At 28.7% G+C, this 20187-nt stretch overlaps 1 protein-coding gene and 1 long non-coding RNA gene across 5 annotated transcripts in view; one reads left to right on the top strand and one right to left on the bottom strand.

Moving 5' to 3' along the window:
- LOC136971394 (sodium/hydrogen exchanger 6-like) overlaps nt 1-20187 on the top strand; it is a 74559-nt gene that overhangs the window by 32932 nt on the left and 21440 nt on the right. For 3 of the 4 annotated variants that reach the window (XM_067265842.1, XM_067265839.1, XM_067265841.1), the window contains exons 7-12: nt 7299-7440; nt 7529-7634; nt 14193-14281; nt 14483-14596; nt 16916-17027; nt 17189-17342. In XM_067265842.1, coding sequence (XP_067121943.1) covers nt 7299-7440; nt 7529-7634; nt 14193-14281; nt 14483-14596; nt 16916-17027; nt 17189-17342 — 717 coding nt within the window. Of the gene's footprint in view, nt 1-7298; nt 7446-7528; nt 7635-14192; nt 14282-14482; nt 14597-16915; nt 17028-17188; nt 17343-20187 lie in introns of all 4 variants that reach the window. The other variant, XM_067265840.1, reaches the window with a different exon arrangement.
- LOC136971403 (uncharacterized) lies at nt 7402-7752 on the bottom strand. The gene is made up of 2 exons (XR_010880159.1): nt 7534-7752; nt 7402-7445 (listed from the first exon to the last, which is right to left on the bottom strand). It is a non-coding gene; the product is annotated as an uncharacterized lncRNA (long non-coding RNA).

Raw genomic sequence — 20187 nt, 5'->3', positions numbered from 1 at the left:
AAACATGTACGTCGGACGTTCAGCACTGCTTTCCTATAAGCCTAGAAGTTTGACAATGGCATTTGGAAATTCAGTGGAATCATGCTCGACGTTCCAAACACCATTGTCAAACTTTTAGGCTTACAGGAAAGTGGCTCTGAACGTCTGACATACACGTTTTCATGTTTAAAACTTCGGCCTCAACCTCACTAATAATGTAAAATCATCGAAATTGGAGACAAACCTTATTACCAATTATGCAGAAATAAGAACTGAACCTCTAACTCAAGTAGGTGAGAAATTTAATTAAAATCCTTCATTAGAACTAACCTCTATGGAAGCAGCAGACATTTCAACAACAGACCTATTGTTAAAAATAGTGGATCTTATAAGTACCAGTAACGTAAAAATGGAGAATCGGTTTTCGTTAATTCAAGAAGAAATTAATACTGTTCATAGTGAAATAATTAATTTTTAAAAACCAATTATAACTTGTTAACAAAAGAAATGAAAAGAGTGAAATAGAACTAACCAAATTATGTAATGATAAAGAATTAATGCAATTTAAGATTGATACTCTGAATAATACTATAAATAATAATAAATTAATAATATATGACTACACAAATAAATAATAGATATAAATCATAAAGAATTATTGAATTTCTTTATGCACTCTTTAAAGATATCATGCAATGAAAATGAAGATATTAAATCTATTTATAGTATATCATATTCTAAAATTAATATTAAATGCTTAGTATTGAAATCAAAATAACCGAGAAATAATATTCTAATGACCTTTAATAGGCTGAAACAAAATAAATTACTGGGAGACTGGCAAAATATAAATTTGGCATCCAATTTAGTAAAAAACTCCTGTATAAGAAGAAAATCACTCTTACCATATTATATATTGACTTAAAAAACGAGGAATACAACTCAAATTACAAGACGATTATCTTTCAATAAACCAGCAAAAAATTTCACACAGTTTTATACAAAATCAACTAGTATATGTATATGCTGATGACTTTTTAGAATATATTCTACAAGGAAACTTAATAAATCATAGATTCCAATAAAAATAAATAATCAAACAAATAAGAATGGAAATCAAAGAAACATTTAATTAAAAATAACAAACTGGAATTGTTGAGGTCTAATATGAAAAATTACAAGTAATGTATTCATACATTTACTAAACAATACTGTTATACTGGTTATAACAGAAACCTGGATGACCTCTCCAATTGATGATTTAATTATAAATAAAGAAGAATATAATATAATATATTGACAACAGCTGAAAAAACAGATGTCCCAGAATGTCCCTACAGAGACTAAGTTTAATATTAAAGGAAAATATTGAAGAAGTAAAATTTATTCATAAAACTACTAATTATATAACAATATTGGTACAAATTACTAATCTAGACCTGAAATTTCTAGACAAAAAATTAATAATAATCATGATGGTCTACATACCACCAGAACATATAGAGATACTAAATGAAATTTTCAAAAATGTTGAAAAATGGAAAAATATTTCCCCCTGCATACTAATGATAGGAGGTCTAAATGTTTGAATAGCTCAAAAAATGGACTTGGAATATAAAGGACCAAATGTGTTGATTCAAAACATGTGAATCTAAGGATAAAAAAATATAATAAATTAGGAATTCAATTACTATACCAACTACAGTTATATGTATTAAATGGGAGAATAAGAAAAGATTATCCATCAGAATTTACTTGTGTAACTAATTCTGGATGTTTAGTGATTGATTTAACAATTTGTTCTGAACTATAACAGATCTGTGTACGGATATTCAAGTTTTAAATTGTGACTTATCAGACCATTTTCCAGTAAGAACTACTATTGAAGTGGCAATAAATCTGTACCTTACCTATTATGACTATCAACAATATCATTTAAAAATAAGTGAAAGAATTAAATATATATCAAATACTGGACTGGAAGATGGAATTGAAAAATATTCCCAATTGGAAAATACAATAAAAAAATTTATAAAAATACGAAAGTTAAATAATACAAAATTTCATATATTTAATAAACCTAGGTTTGACTTCAATTGTTATATTTTAAAAACTAAGAACAACAAAGCCTTATCATAATTTAGGAAATCTTAAACAAACGAAACATTTAATTACTACAAAAAATTAAATACAATCTACTTTAATTTATTAAAATCTAAGAAGCCAAAATATTTCAAAAAATTTACAACAGTGGCTGACTATAAATAAAAATAATGATTTTTTGGACAACAATACAAAGATTACAGAAAAAAGATATTGAACGACAATTGTATGTAGAATTTTCAGCTTGGTCTCTTTATTTTAAAAGATTTCCCATTATTGAAAAACTACTAAGTATGGAACCGAAAAATCTGAATAATGAAATTTTAAATCCACTGTTTGCTTACGAATAATTGGAATACTCAATTCATAAACTGAAATCAAAATCGTCTTCAGGCACTGACTTAATCACTGTTAAATTCATAAAATTACTGCCTCCATTAGGTAAACAAATATTACTTGATTTATTTAATTTTTTTTATAATATGCTAAATTATCCAGAATTTTGGAACACAGCTAAAATACTTATGATATACAAAAAAGGAAACTGGAAAGAACCAGAGAATTATTGCCCAGTAGCACTTCTACTGATTTTAAGAAAATGTTTTACATCAATTCTAGCAGCATGTTTCCAATGGTGGATAAAAGAACAAAAGTTGAATTTAAAATTCCAATTTTACATTGTTAAATCCAAGGAAACTGAATCTGCTATATTCTTTTTAACTTCAATAATTCAGATTTATTTACAAAAAAAAATGCAGGAAAATATATTCAGCCTTCGTTGACATTTCAAAAGCTTATGACTCTGTTCATGTCCCTATCTTAGTCAAGAAATTAAAATTGCTCGATGCTGGAAATAAATTCTCTGATTCTATAATGCATCTTTTTTTCTTTTACAAAATTAACATTGTTCATGGCACTCAAACTTACCCAGAGTTAACTATAAACTGTGAAATATTTCTAGGCGAGCCACTATCACTGTATTTATTCAATTTTTATTTTAATGAAATAGATTATGATTTATTTTTAAGTGATACCATAGGAATATATCAGACATGGGCAAATACGGCTCTTTTTGAGTTACATGCCGCTCTTGATGAAAGTGTTCATTTCTGTTTTTCATTATTATTTTTACAATTTTATTTTTATAATTTTGTGAAAATATGTTTATTAAAAAAATTCGATATTTGTTTTATCTTATATTTATATTATATAATAAAATTGTGTGCCTTACCATAATAATACCACAACAATACAGAACTGTGGCTCCCATGCATTTTGCAAAACCTACATTTCGGCTTACACTGAACTCTTGCTTGCCCACCCCTGGAATATATATTTTTGGATGAACTTTCCACTATATACTCTACGCAGATGATTTAGTACTACTAGCCCTAACTTGTGTAACCTTACAACACAAGATCGACAAAGTAAACAAATATCTGAATTCTTTATTTTTATTGATTAATGCATGAAAGTCAAAAATAATCATCTTTAGAAATGATATTAAAATATCAAATCAAGAGAAATCGTTTTATTTAAATGGACAACCTCTTGAATTAGTGAATAACACAAAATATTTAGGTATAACCTTTAACTGGAACCGTAATTTTCATTTACATTTGAAAGACCTTACTACAAAAATTAATTTATTTACTGACAATGTTATCTATTTATGTTCAGCATTAAAAATTATAGATCTAAAATTACAGATGAAAATATTTAATATGTTAATAATTCCTTCAATTTTCTACGCTAGCTCGATACGGGCACTTGATTTACTTTACGATTTGGAAAAACTTCACATTACTAATTACTTACGTAAACTGTTTAAAATCGTAAGATCAGTCCCAGGTTATGCAATAAGAGCCAAAACGAACCGATATCAATTGTTTCCTTTTTTTCCTGAAGAGACTAATCAGGTTTTATTACAGATTAAAAAATACCAACGATGACAATGTAAAATTTTTACATTAAATTATGCTAACTCAAATCAATGACTCAAGTTCTAATAAAATAAAAGCACATGACAATATAAGTTTAATAAACTACTACAAACATTTGAAATTTCAAGTGCAATATTTGATAATTCAGAGACCAACTGGAAATACAGTTATACACTGATGATTGATTCAGCCTTGTTACAGTCCATAATAAAGGACCAAAATTCAATAATGAATTCAATTTACCATCCTTGGTACTTAAATACTCTAAATATAACTAAAAACTCTAACATTATAACTTCTAATACAAATATGAATATTAAATGGTGATTACTTCAAATCAGATTCAACAAATACTCATTATTTGTCAACAATACATATATAGATTTCACTAAAGAACATTGCTATTGGTGTAAACTCAGTGACTTTTCCTTGCTCCATTTGTTAAAGGACTGTGAAGCATTGGTAAAATATTGTCAAGAATATGAAATTATCAAAACAATTCATACGAACAAAACTTAAACTATAGAGCTAGGCTAGGTTACTTAGCAATAAACCAAATGTATAAAATAAAGAACTTCTTTATTCAAATTACTAACAAGCTAAAACATTATGGAGCTAATTGAAAATTATTGTTAATTATGTACCTTATTAACACGTTGACTGCCACGTGACTTTTTAGGATTCTGTTGTAAAACGCCAACTTAATTTAATTATATTATATTATTAAAAACTCTAATCAGAGTATATAGTAATAATCAAATAGCATATAGAATGTGTTTTTCTTAAAATAAAGGTATTATGAATTATCTCGTAGTTGGCTTATGTAACAGAAAGCTCTTCGCTAAAGCCAAACTACGAGTTAATTCGTGCACAGACACGATTCGTCCTGTCACTTCGCTACAGCCAATCGGAGATGTGCGTCTAAATTCATTAGTAATAAATCGGATATAGAGGCGAGCACATCACATTTACGTCTTTTTTGAGAGTGTTATTTTTTATTTATTTTTATAATCAAATTATAAATATCCCAAAATGGATAAGAAAAGACCACTGACTAAAAAACAACTTGATTACTACACTAATCTAAGTGATTCAGAATCTGACAAAATTTTTGGTGAGGATGGGGGAGTTTATTTGGCAGCGAAATGGTCCTGTTACTGTATGTAAATGGAAAGACAAACGAGAAGTCCTTACCATTTCAAACATGCACGTTGTTGAAATGGTAGAGGTGTTCAATCGCAATGGAAAATGTTCGATGAAACCGAATATAATTCGAGATTATAATCATGGAATGTCTGGCATTGACGATCAGATCAAATGCTATCGTACTACACAGCTCTAAGAAAGACTATTAGATGGCCCAAAAAGGTTGCATTACATATTATAGAAATATATATACATAATGCGCACAAACTCTTTCAAAAAGCAACTTTTTCTAAAATAAAACTTATGCTTCTCTATAAGCTAACTTATGCTTCTCTTTTTCTCTAAAATAAAACTTATGCTTCTCTAAACTAAAAGTTTAGAGAAGCATTCGTCAAAGCGTTGATTGGAGAAGAGATTCAACCAGTTTCAAAAAAAATTAAATTGCAGAAGCTTCACTATTTACAGAGTATCCCATCTACTCAGAAAAAACAACATCCGACAAAGCCATGTCGAATTTGTACCAAAGCTAAAAAACGCCGAGAAACGCGTTATTTCTGTCCAATCTGTCTTGAGAAGCCAGCCCTTTGCGTAGAAGATTGTTTTAAAAATTATCACAAACAATAAAAATATCATTTTGCTTTTGATTTTGAATAAACATTTTATAATATTTTCTGTTCGTTTAAATTTATATTTCTGTTTTATAAATTATCACAAACAATAAAAATATTGTTTTGCTTTCGATTTTGAATAAACTTTTTATGATTATATTTTCTGTTCATTAATTAATAAATGTTCTGTTCATGTAAGCCAAACTTAATTTTTTGTTCTTGCCCCTGAAGCTATCTATTCATATTTACACTGATATACTACGAATTACATCGTAGCTGCACAAATATGGCAAGGAAACAAACTACAATATAACTCGTAGGTGGCGTCCTAGGCAGAAACAGTAACTACGAGTCATCTCGTAGATGGCAGTCAACGTGTTAATCAAAATATATTATGTAAATATAAAAATTCATTTTCATAAATATTGTCATAAAATTTATGTATGTAAAGAAATGTACAAAAGAATAACAGTAAAATACTACATGTAAACTTAAATGTAGTTATAAAATTAATCCCCTGTAACAAGGTTTGCCTTAGAACAACTAAAGATTGTTAATAATAATAATAATAGTTTAGGATGTGATTTGTGCTGAAATTTAAAAAATTGTTTCATAAAATTAATTTTAAACAATCATATTAAAAATATTTTAATGATTTATTCATTTGGGGAAAGTGATCATTAAAATCATTATTAATTTAAAAATCAAGAAGTCTTACTACAGTTTCAATATATCTACTCCCTGAAGTTCATTAAACTGCTTAATAAATACCATTTACATTTTAATTTTTCCAGTAGGCTGCAATTTTCAAATTGCATTCCTACTGTTGTCCATCTGTCTGTCTTTAATCTCACAAACATGTTTAGATAGACAAAAGTTGAGACCAAATGTGGAAAGCTTGGGCTGGAAGCTCCAATTACCTATATACAAACATCCAGTCCAGACTGGAAGTCACATGAACATTTTTAAATTAAAATATGAAAAAATTGCAGACTGGCATAAGTAATTGCTAACTTTATATATATTAATTTCTTCAATATTATTAAATTTATTTAAAATGATGGTTCAGTATTATATTTTTATTATTTGGAATTATTAATACATTGGGTTTGTGAGATGTTTATATCAATATATAAAATTTTAAATTTTTTTATTAAGTTATTTACATTTCTTTATCTCCTTTCATTTTAAAATAATTTAATAAAGCTTGTTTATATAGAAAAACTGACACAGAAATAGTAAAATGGATGAAAATATTCTTCGTTTAATATTTTACATTAATTTTTACCAGTTAAGAAAGATATTACTATACAAAGTGGAAATAACTAAATTTTTCAATAAGCAATGTTGTAAGAGACACAAAAGAACTATCATCAATTTGGTTGATATGTTTACTGCTAATACTTCTTACTTGAACCTCTATGTACCAATCAAGTTTAGTTTAAGTTGTTTACTTTTTAAAATTTTAAATGTTTTTCTGAATACTTTATTTTAAAAAAAAATGTTTAATATTTTGTAGATCAATCTCCAGTTACGTTGAAAATTTTCAAGGACAGAGTGGATTTGAAGCATCTTCAGCATTTAAATCACTTGGAAACTTTTGTTACATATTTTTATGTTCCTTTTTAATTGGTTCATTAATGGGATGCAGTACAGCAGCAATATCCTTAATATTTACAATTAGTATTTAAATATAATATTTTTTCTTTTAAAAATTTGAACGGTTAGAACTTCTTAATTAGCTTCCACCTAACAAAATTTACTAGGCTTTGTGAGTTACCTCTACTGGAATCTTGCCTGTTTTTTCTGATGTCTTATAGTACTTTTCTGATGGCAGAAGCAGCTCAACTTACAGGTATAAATGCTGTTCAATAACTATTGTGTGTGCATGTGTGCATTTTTATGTAATTTTGAGGCTTAACATATCTAATGAGTTAAATTTTATCTTGAATAATTTTCACCAATAAATTTAAATCATAAATTACCGTATTTTACGGACTATAAGACGCACCTGAATTTTGGAGGCAATTTTTCGAAGAAAAAATGCATCTTATAGTCCGTAAAATACGGTATATATTTATAAATCTTTGCATCTAATTATATATATTTGCTACTTAATTATCATTTATCCTAAATACATCAGAAATTTCCATAAATAAGTTGCCTCCAAAAATAAGACAAGTTTATTCTTAAATACTAGGCTTATTTTCAACACTACAGTTTTGAGGATGATGGCTTTCTTTGGAGTGAAGGATAGGGAATGACAACACACTTTCCCGAAAAAACAGATTAGCTTAGTGTTATGATGATGATATCAAAGTTCTCTCAACCTTTGATCTTGAAAAAAGCTGACAGCCAAAATTTTAATTGAAAAGTAACAGTTTTGACAATTTTGATGGTATTTTCTAGTGCAAAGCATGAAAAATGATGATTTTAACAACTCATTTTATTACACTCAAACTTTTGATCATTTTGCACTTGTTATACTAACACAGTAGTGTCAAACAGTGATTCCCAAATGTAGGTTGCAACCCAAGTGGGGTAGCCTATTCTTCTTATACAGTTTATCATAAACATTATTCTCTGCTTAAAAAATTTTTCAAAGTTTTGTCGATGTTTTTTCTTTGGCTTTTTTTGACAAAGAAAAATTATAGGCATTGTTCAATTGATCAACAATCATAATTAACAGAAAAAGGGGTTAGTGGATTTGTATGTGTTTATTAATAATGTCATTCTAATATATGAAAGAACAAATTGTACAAAAAACCACAACAAAAAAGGAAATATACTACAGAATTTTTAAAATATGGATTTCCATATCAAAAGTTAATAGTGAACATCTATCATTTTTTCATAATTTGTTTTTGTGATGGGATGATACCAAAATTTTTCCCAATGCCAATTCTTTTGAATACTTTCTAAAGTTTATTTTAATTTAGAAAAATTAATGATTTACATTATGAACATGGCACATTCATCTATACTACTATATAAAGAGAGAAAATGTTTTTTGTTTGTTCCAACTAACTGCGAAAACTACTGAATCAATCATTACCAAATTTTAACTGTATCATCTTTATGATCCCTGGAATGTTTACTACTAATCAAACCTACAGACTTTTTTATTAATTAAATAAAACTGCAACAGATTTCTGTCTATTTGTCTCTCTTTTCACTAGATGGCAATACATGAATTAGTACTTCCTGTCAAGACATTATCTATAAGAAAAGTGTATTATTGAAGTTTACTATTATATTTGAAGAACTGACATTAAATTATAATTAGTTAGCAAAATCTTTGAGGCATTAAAAAAGTGACGTCATCATGCTAGATGGCAGAATGTGTACATATGTAAGATTCTGTCGACTTGAAAGGGGGGATACAATTAATCCCGCGTCACTGACACCAGTGTACGATTTGGACTGGTGTAGACTGGGCTTAAATATCCCGCGTCAGGATGAGCTTAAGGGAACCCGTGTATGTGGGCGGTGGCGAAGGAGGCAAATGATGACAAGTGTTTACATGCGGAAAATCGTTTATTTGGACGAATACATGCTTACATCGGTTAGGTTGTTCCAAATCTCGGCGATCTTCAGTAACGTGAGAGTTCGGTTGGTCGATCTATCCAGTCCCGGGCGGACGAGAAGGACCGTTGGACAATGGTGACGGGCGGTGACACACTTAAAGTTCCGAGTGACGACACTACACACACTGTCTTTCCACAAGAGGCATGTCCGTCATTCCGAAAAAACTCTCCTTTTGACCTTGAAGTCCCAGTTTTTATACGTTTTTCTCGCGTCCTATCCACCTTGAGGATTGGTCTCTCGTCCCTTTCCTCGCTTCCCAATTGGTCCCTCCTTTGTTTTCAAGCGCAAAACGAGACCATGTCGGGTCGCGGGAAAGGTCCGATTTGAGGTGTCTATTTGACACCCTTTTGTCGACTATGCTCCAAGATTGTTGATAGAACCACAACACTTGCACTCATAATTTAATCCGTTGTTTGCAATTGATGTCATTTTGGAATTCTAACGATCACGCGATATTTTTCTATCTCTTCAATTTTTCCCTTTTTCTGAAATTGTTTTCCTATGTTTTTCTATATTTTTTCTTTGAATACTTGTGTCAACCTTATATCTCTTTATGAGTGCGTGTATCAGAGTTCTACCTTTGGATTAAACATTAACAGGTCGTTTAACACGCGTTGACGTCATCCCGAGACTTGTTGTTTACATTTTTCGTTACGTTGTTTTGATTAAGAGTTTTTTTTCTCTCTCTCTTATATAATTTATCGTTATTTTTTTCACAACAGAATTCTGCATTTTTGCGATTTCGGACCTCGTCTGGGTCCTCGCACATATGGTGGGTTTTTGAATCATTATGTATTGTGTTTGTGATTCATTAGGCCTAGCTGTATTTGTGTGAGTGAAGATTATGCCTACTCAAAAACAACAAATCCTTGGCACAAAAAACTCTGAAGTGCTTTCATTTATAACACTCTTAAACTATTCATCATCAGCTATATTGGGTCTATAGATAAAGTATGTGGGTATTGCAGTGCTCTGAAGTGGAAGAATGAAACACAGGGGATTTGCTGCTCTTCTGGCAAAGTTAAACTGGATGTTGTACTTGCCGCAAACTTTTTCTATCACTATTAAATGGGACTCATTCTGACACTAAACATTTTTTAAAGCACAATACTACCTTCCAAATGACAAGTTTTGGTGCCACTGAAATACTTGAAAGAAATTTCATGCCAACATTCAAAATTGAAGGACAGATATATCATTTAATAGCATACCATTAATCCCAACAAACTACCATTCAAATGTAAAAGCCTACAATTTCCAGTCGGTCTATGCTTTACAATGACCATTAACAAGTCTCAAGGCCAAAGTCCGAGAGTTGAGGGTCTTGACCTGGGATGCAGTTGCTTTTCACATGGCCAACTCTATGTTGCTTGCTCACATGTAGCTGCAAATCTGTTCATTTGTGCTTCTGATGATAAAACACAAAATGTTGTACATTGGGAGGTTATTCAATAAGTTTATCTAGAAAATATTCCATGCCTTTAATAGGAATATAATGAATCTGTAACAATTCTCTGCAGATATACTCTTTAGGTAAGTAAATATAATTTCACCAAATATCTCCTGTCAACAACTGGTAACACAGCTAGTTAATAAACATAAAGCTTAAGAATGGAAAATGATTGGAAAATTCAGAATCAATCTTTTGAAACACACCTGAAAATTCTCCATTTATATGTGAATATGCATGTTTTTATTGTGTACTAAAAAATAAATTTGTAATCTTATTCAGATAAAGTTAATATTGCAATACTACCCCCAAAGAAATTACAACTAATTAATTCCCTTTTAATCAAAGAATTATCCCATCGTGTCATCTAAGGTGTCATCTTTGGAAATTGCTTCATTGACTGAAGAGATGACCAGGAGAGAGGAAAAGTAAATGAGAAGATGCATTTCTTTTTTCATGCTTCTCACAATTGGCATGCCTTGTAAATGCTTTAATTCCATTATATTTAACACTAAATGAGGTTTGGCAAATGATGGAATGAGCCAAACAAATATCATCATCATTAGCAGTTAACCAAGTTTTGAATCCTTTCACTTGAGCCATGTTTTCCTAAATGTACAATTGCATGAACTTTTTCTGAGGAAAAAGAATCAAACAAATGCCTAGACTGACTCATCTTGAAAAAGCAATTTTTAAAACTCAAACAGGCAGTAAATCTAGCATTAATAATTATTTTTATTTAGAATTGTATAAATTGCATTTGTTATGATTCACGGATGATACTGTGATTCATGACAAAAACACTTCTATATAAGCTGAAACTAATTTAACTTGACCAACACCTCAAATACTTTTTCAGCAACACTTTACTTTCTTTAAACAAATGTTTTTGACACCTTTTCCATAGATCCAGTTTAACAAAAAGATTCAAACTGTCTTCTTAAACAGTTTGAATTCTTGTTAAAACTGATGCAGACCTATGAAAAAGGTGTTGAAAATGTTTATTTAAAGAAATTAAAGTGTTGCTGAAGAAGTATTTGAGATGTTGTTCAAATGTTTTATCATAAGTAAACATACTAAATATTAAAAATAATTTTATACATTATTTTTTCAATTAAAAAATAATTTTGTTTATATATTAAACTGTTTTGCTGACATTTAAATATTTTTGTTGACCGTCAGCCTCGGTTTGAAATTGCCAGTCAAGCTGACCCGATACAGGCCAGATAACAACCCTAACATCACTCTCTCTCTCTCTCAAAATGGGAACATTAGTACCAACCGAGTGCAATTTCTCATCACTCTGACTACACAAAAGAAAAGTCACCATGACAGATGTCACCTCATGTATGGGCATTGCGTGCTCTCTGCTTTATTAATGTGAAAGCTTCCAATAAACTAATAGTTAATTGTTAATATTGTAATTTTAAAAAAATTTTAATCTTCAACTAAAAAACAAATAATTTTCTTGTTAAATGTGGAAAAATCATTTTAAGAATCAGAAATTCTGATGAGATTTGCTCAGTTCTGATTCCCAGAAAATGCCTGATTTTTCTGATTCCAATTAATCATCCCATCACCAATTTGTATCAAAACTTTTAAAAGTTTGAAACTCTTAAAAACATTTGGAAACAAATCATACAATGTTGTTAAAAAACTATTATATTTTTTCATAGAAAACATCCATCATCCTCAAAAAAAATTTTGTTAGCAAAACAAAGTTTAAAACAAAATGATGCTTTTACAGATTGGTAATTGGAAGCATCAGCAAAACAGCAGACAAATGCTAAACACAATGGATATGCAGATGGCCCCCCTCAAAAATCTAACTGTTTATGTTTATGCAAAATGTAGACAGTTGAGAGCTCTTTAATATGTAGTTTATCATATTCTTTAGATTTGTTCTGCCTGAGATAGTCATTAAGGAAGGAGCAGCATTATAATTGTACAAATATATGCTAATTTTTAATGCTCTTTAGATTATTTTGTTGTTGTAAATTTTTATAATCAAGTATAAGAACTTTGAAGCATGTGGAATAGCTAAAAACGGATTACAAATGTTGAAGAAGAAATAGATCAGTGTTGCTTAGAGATAATTATTCTGTAGAATCAGAAAATAATAAGATAAAGAGAAAAAGAATATGATGATGATGATCAACATAGTTTTTATTAATAAATTTTCAAAAGTAACATGACTAATTTTTGTTGTCAGTATTTTACATGAAAGTTCTTTAGTTCTGTAACTAATATTAAGACTTATTTATGGAAATATCCAATAATAATTTGATTATTTGGAAGTGAATTATACAAATTAAAACTTTAAATCTAGATTTTACTCAGCTATTTGAAATATTTTTTGATAATAAATTTTAATGTACGTATTTTTTTTCAATGGTTTGAAAAATATTTTACCCATTTGGCAGAAAAACTTTACCACAGAGAACATATGTCATTTTTATTTATTATTGTGCAGTGTTATAATTTTCACTGTATGATATAAAAATAAAAAATTTTAATTTTTTTTACATTTAAATTCATTTATACTAAATTTTACATTTAGTTGTTCATTAAACAGTTTTAAATATGAAAAATACTATCATAAAAAAGAGATTACCAAAAAATATTTATGTAATAAATAAATAAATAAATAAATTCTGTGTATAATCTTACACTAGATTTAAAGTCAAATGATTGCTTCATTAAATTGTGCTATATTACTACTACTATTAATAATAATTAAATGCTAAGTAATTTGGCTTAGAGGTAGGCATTAGATGCTATCTCTTATTAAATTTAATGATTATAATTAATATTTATTAATTAATTTAGGAAGTTCTGGAAGAAAATCAGCCCACAGTGGGACTCAAACCTACAACTGCTGCTGCTTACTGTGCAGATGCATTGCCAGTTATGCTATGTGGACCTTTTTATCTAGTCTTTGCTTCCAGAACTATTAATTTAGATATAACCATACTTGTTACACATTGGATGGAGGTCCAGTTAGTGTAATTGGCAATGGATTTACATGATGAGAGGCAGTTGTGAGTTCAAGTTCTGCTCCATGCTGATTCTTTTCTTTGAACCTTCTAAATTAATTAATAAATATTAATTTAATTATAATTTTTAAATTTAATAAAGATGGCACCTAATACCTACCTTTAGGCCAAATTAATTAGCATTTAATTATTAATAGTAGCAGTAATATAGCCTGATCTAATCCAGAATTGTCTGGTTTTAATATAAATATAGTATTTACAGACATTTATATTTACACACTAGATTTAATATGTTAGGAACTGGTTTTATTTGCTCATTATTATAAATGTATTTAAAATTAATCTGTTGGTATTTACATAAGCAATATTTAAAATTCAGGAATTGTTGCTGTTTTATTTTGTGGAATTTGCCAAGCTCACTATACATATAACAATTTATCAGATGAATCAAGAGCAAGAACAAAACAGGTAAATATCTGTTGCAATTAATAATTCTGAGGAAGATATTTAAACTTTTAAGAATAGTTAGTTTAAAATTTTTTTGAATAATTCAATAAGAATTATTCTGAATATATTTTTGTTTTCAAAATTTTAATTTAAAAATATATTCATAAAATAATAATTGTAAATGTAGAAATATTTCTAATCATTTTTTTTTTCCTATAACAGTTGTTTGAATTACTAAGCTTTCTAGCAGAAAGTTTTATCTTTACTTACATTGGTGTTTCAATGTTCACATACAGAAAACATACCTGGAATTTTGGTTTTATTTTAATTGCCTTTGTATCCTTTATAAAGTAGTTAATTGAAATAATGAATATACTGTTTTTATTATATTTAGAGTAATAGAAGTCAATAAGTTTTAAACTTGACAAATGTCAATATTTAGAAGAATTTTCGGTGCAAGCAGCATGCATCGAAAATTCTTCTAAATCCACTTAAATGTAAATTAATTTTTATAATGTATAAAAATTTATGTAATTAAATTGAGAGATTATTTTTATGACTTTATTTTTCTTTGGGAGTGCTGCAGATCTACAGTACTTATCATGAGTCGCACCACTGTTTGTCTCAGTTTGTATATTTATATTAATTAGAGTTTGAGAATATTGGTTTCAGAATTTATTGTAAATTTCTTTTTCTTTTTTGTTTTAAAAAGATTGGATCAGTCAAAATTTGCATAATACAATTCTTTTAATGTTACTCATTTTATGGATCTTTTTAAGTCAGAATTTACTGCATTGTATTTGTATTACATGTATATGAAATTCAGAATATTTTTGAAATATTTATTTTGTTATATTTCTAATTTTTACTTTCTTGGCTATTATATATGTTACCGGCCAAACCCGATTTCAGGCCAAACTAGTTTGTCCAACGCGTGTCAGGATATACTAGTTTAGCCTAGGACAATCTAGTTTGGACTAGGTTAAACTGATTTAGAATTATTATTCAAATATATTAATGGTTAAAATAAAATTAAAATGCAATCAGTTATATGAACAATATTTATTCAAACATAGTCTACTTAATTATAAAAAATGGTATTGATTAGAAGTGACACAACACTTGTACAAAACTATAAAATAAAAATAAGCTTAATCAGTACTTATCAGTTCGTATTTTTTTTAATTAAGCCATGCACTTTTAAAGGTTTATAAATATAAAGGTATGAAAATATTTTCAAAAATTCAAACGAAATAATAAAAATAACAGTTAAAGTGTACAGTACCTAGGTAACCCCTTCAGTGCTTCAGTTAGGTTCGTTTGGTTAGGTTAACTACATTTTTAGTAGACGTTTCCTTTTTTCTTTTTTGTTTGTTTAAGAACTACCGTGAATCAATAACTAGTGATGTTAAACACTGGGCAGCCTGCCAGCGGTTCCACTCCGGGAGGATTCTGTCGGGAGCACGAAGAGTTGGAAGTGCCGCCATTGGAGTTACCTAGGTACACTTTAACCAAAATAACTTTGAGTCAAACTAAAATTAAAAATGAACTTATTTGTGTTTCTTAGTGTAACATATAAAATATTTAATCTTATATTTATTTTTACGGGGTGTACTGTGGTGGCATTTCGAATTACACAAAATTTTTTTTTTTCTTTACACTGGCACCTATTTGTAGTACATAAATCAGTTTGGCCTAGGCCAAACTAGTTAAGCCTAAAGTATTTAGGCCAAACTAGATTGTCCTAGGCTAAACTAGTATATCCTGACACATGTAGGACAAACTAGTTTGGCCTGAAATCAGGTTTGGCCGGTAACACATATAACAGAGGGAAAGTGTGACAATTGTCAAAAACTGAGCCCCCCCAAGATTTTTATATTTTGGACTTATGACACCTTGAAATGTCAAGAAATGCAAAAAATTCTGTATGCATGGATGTTAGTGTGAGGAGGGCACGATTTTTTTAATCCTTTTTGAAGCTTAAGAACTCCTATGCTTTTTGTTGAATTTTTCTGAACTTTGTGTATTAGGGGATTGTTACTATTAAATTTTGGTGATTAAAGGTTGAGGAGGTTGGGATATAATGGGGGGGTCGCGTGTATCTCCAGTAGGGTCTGACTTAATGACAATTTTAATTGTTAACGTTTACAATTTTTTACAATGGCAAAATTAAGCTTTCTGCCATTTTATAATAGTAAAAAAAATATAAAAAGTTTTTTAACAAAATAGGATAACAGATGGCACCACAAATTTTAAATGTTGCCGGGAAAATTGAGCAACTCATTGCTGGTTTATTTTAATACTAATTTCTAAATATAATTTTTCTAATTTGTCAATGGTTATAAACTATGAAAATTTTTACTGTTATAGAATTAAAATTTCTTTAGGAAGAATTATGCTGATATACTGATTTTAAATAATCTGGCATGTAGATTGATAAATTATCTAATATATTTTTGATCAATAAATCTTCATGCTCTTCAAATATATTTTTAAAATTCTCTATTTTTTCACAAAAGTTTAGTTTTAAATCCAAAACTGTCTGTACTGTTCTTGAGATAATTTCAGTTAAATTGAGTAATAATTTGTACAATCTTGTAACACTAAAAATATTATAACAAATATTATTTCTGTTGTTTTTTCCTTAATTTTCAGCTTGCTATTGCTATTGGACGAGCATTAAATATTTATCCATTGACATTCCTTGTTAATTTGGGAAGACATAATAAAATACCATTATCATTTCAACATATATTATATTTTGCTGGTATGTTGTCAAAGATTTTCATATTTTTTAAATATAATTTATTTCATTATAAGTATTATTATAGCATATTAATGTTACTATAGTCACAGTAGTACAAGTCATATAGAATTTTATTATTAAAAACATATTATTAATTAATATTGTTTATGTATTTTAATTAGGTCTGAGAGGAGCTATTGCATTTGCATTAGCTATTAGAAATACTTTATCAGAGCAGCGACGTTTAATTTTAACGACTACCTCTCTCATAGCTATAGTCACAGTTATTATTTGTGGTGGTTTTACTACTACCCTTCTTACTTGGCTAGGAATTCCGTAAGTTTAAATTTATTTTTAAATAATACTGATATTAAAAAATGTCTCATTTTTCCTACTTAATTATTATAAGATAAATCTGAGCCAGTAAATTTAGCAATAAATTAAAATAACAATTTGAAAGAAAATTTCTGTACAATTAAAATATAAAAAATTATAAATTGTTGCTTTAGAAATAAAAATGAATTTATTGCTATATTAGTATACTAATAAAGCAATTGAAATCATTGCTATTTTTCAAATTTTTTGTATGATGATAGAAAACAAAATTATATATATAACGAAACCTGGATTTAGTGAACAATAATTTAGAAGATACAGTAGAGCATAGATTATTCGAATCAATTGGGAACTGGGGTTGTTCAGAAAATCGATTTTTCGGATAACCAATTATGTACAAAAAATACATTATTAATATATCCCATGTTGAAATTTTTCTCTGTTGCGTGTCGCTTCACATTGAATTTTCATCTGTTAAACCTAACGAAAATTTTTATAATAATAATCGTGGCTATTGTATTGTTAAAAATTATTTCTTTATTTTGTACAAACAAAATAAATATATTGAAAAATATAAAAACAAAAAAAAATTATACTTTAGAAGTTAATCTAGTATCAAAAATGTTCGACTCAGCACGACACACATCCTGACTGGAATGCTTTCGGTTAACCAGTGTTTCGGTTGATCGGTGTTTGGATAATCAATGCTCTACTGTACTTGTATTTAACAGACAAAATGCCTGATATCAGCATAGTAATGGGACCATAGATATATTTTTAACTGAAGTGGAGACTACCTTCTGTGAACAATGGATAAAAATTTACCACATTTAATCTCTCAAATTTGTTAAACAGACAGTACAATGAGATTACATGTTTTCCAAGAATATCATTTAAGCATTACCATGCTTATCTTCAGTGATATTGTTTTGTAGGATTTCTTTGTGTTCTTAAACTTTGTCAACCAAAATTTCCTCTGATAATACTCTGACAGTTTATATTAAATGTAAGCCATTTTACCTTTACATAACAGAAGAGAGGCAAAGTCTCAGGGGAAAGAATAACAAAAGTAGAATAAATTAAATAAATTGAGTTGGAAAAATTGGCAAAAAACCTGCTTGGGAGGCTTAGATAGCATAATTAGTTGATTAGTTTTTAACACTTCGCCTTGCCTGAGGGCAGAAAGATGGTTTTTTAATTACACCCATTATAGGATTATTCCAGTCTGCAAGGAATGAACAATAGTGAGGGACAGAGGCTAACACATCTTGAATAGATCTCCTATGAAAATTCTTGAGGTTTCTGATTCAGACTTAAACCTTGGGTCCCTCAGAACAGAAAGCTAACTTTTTAATATCCTGCCATCCAGTATTAAGTACAATCAGTAATGCTGCCTTCTTAATTTACAATAGTTATGATTTTGAGTCTCACTCCAGATGCAGACCTTTTCTTTCAGATTTCTCTAAATTAAGTAATCATTAATTTTTAATAAATTTAGCACAAACTAGTGCTTAACACAACTAGTGCCAAATTCATTCATTCAATCAATGTTTGTCAACATGAAGTCATGAGATACACAAAATAATTTCAGCTTGACTTTTCCTGCACTTTTTCCCAATATGAAGCTAGGACATATTCCAATTCTTTATATCTTCAAGGAATTCTCTTGAAAGTATTCTGTGGCCACTCTATGCATCTTCTTTCCATTTTGTTCAATTTCAGGACTTGTTTAGAAAATCTTCTGTTAATCCATTGTTTTGTTTTATTTTCAGTCTCGTGCCAAATGTCTCGCTGAAAATTTATTGCTAAATTTTAAAAATTAGTTTGTTTGATGATAAAATGCACATGTGTCACTGCCCCACTAAAATAATGTTTCATTTCAGTCCATCTTTCCAGAATGAAAATTATAGTGCTGTTACTGTCTGTAAACATTTAACCTGGTTATTCAACCTAGTAGTAGTTACAATCTAGAGCAGGGGTATCCAATCTGCAGGCCGCATGCTGGCCCAAGGCAAGTTCCAATGTTGCCCAATAAACATGTAAACAAAACCGACAATTTTATTTATTTTTTTATTTATTTATTTCAATGGCATAAACTCAAACAAGAAGTTTCACAAAACCTTTATACATATTTTATTTTTGAGTGGAAAGGAAATATTTTCAAATACTTGGAAATGTGTGAATGAGGAAGGAATAATCCTTTGAGTCCCATCTTCAGCTTTATGTAGTATTCTTTCCAGCATTGTAAGATTTGGCTATCTTTTTTTAGTTTGGCGTAAAAAATATCATTGGCATATTGGCTACTTTTTGGGCTACAAATTATTTATAAATATATTAGTTGAATAAAAATGCACTTTAAAATGGTGTTTTGTCATTTTTTTTATTAGAGTCCCAAATAAAACAAATATTTGTGTTTTTCAAATAGATTTTTGTTTGTCTCCTTTATAATAAATGAATTTATCTATTTCTAAGTAAAAATTGAAAGTATCTGTAGAAGTAATTTTTTAAAATATCCTTTTTCATGATGAAGTTTTAATATTTATTACTATAATCTAGACATGTTAATCCTTAAATATACTTGTATATTTAAGAACTGGGTCACAATATACTTGGGCCACAAGTATATTATATATATATATAATATACTTGTGGCCCAAAACTCCATGACTTCTTCCAATGTGGCCCAGAGAAACAAAAAGGTTGGACATCCCTGTTCTAGAGTGTTCAATATTTTTTGTATCAATGATATAAGCCAGTGTTTTCCAACCCACGTGCTTGTGTCACATATGTGCCTCAAGTGTATCACAGAAATATTAAATATTTTTAGAATTTTGAATAAGCTCTT

The sequence above is a fragment of the Centruroides vittatus genome, unplaced genomic scaffold (genome assembly GCF_030686945.1).
Source record: "Centruroides vittatus isolate TY-2023 unplaced genomic scaffold, ASM3068694v2 contig_250, whole genome shotgun sequence".
NCBI lineage: Eukaryota > Metazoa > Arthropoda > Arachnida > Scorpiones > Buthidae > Centruroides > Centruroides vittatus.
Note: the sequence above shows the minus strand (reverse complement) of the source record. Positions and strands in the feature narration are given on the sequence as shown.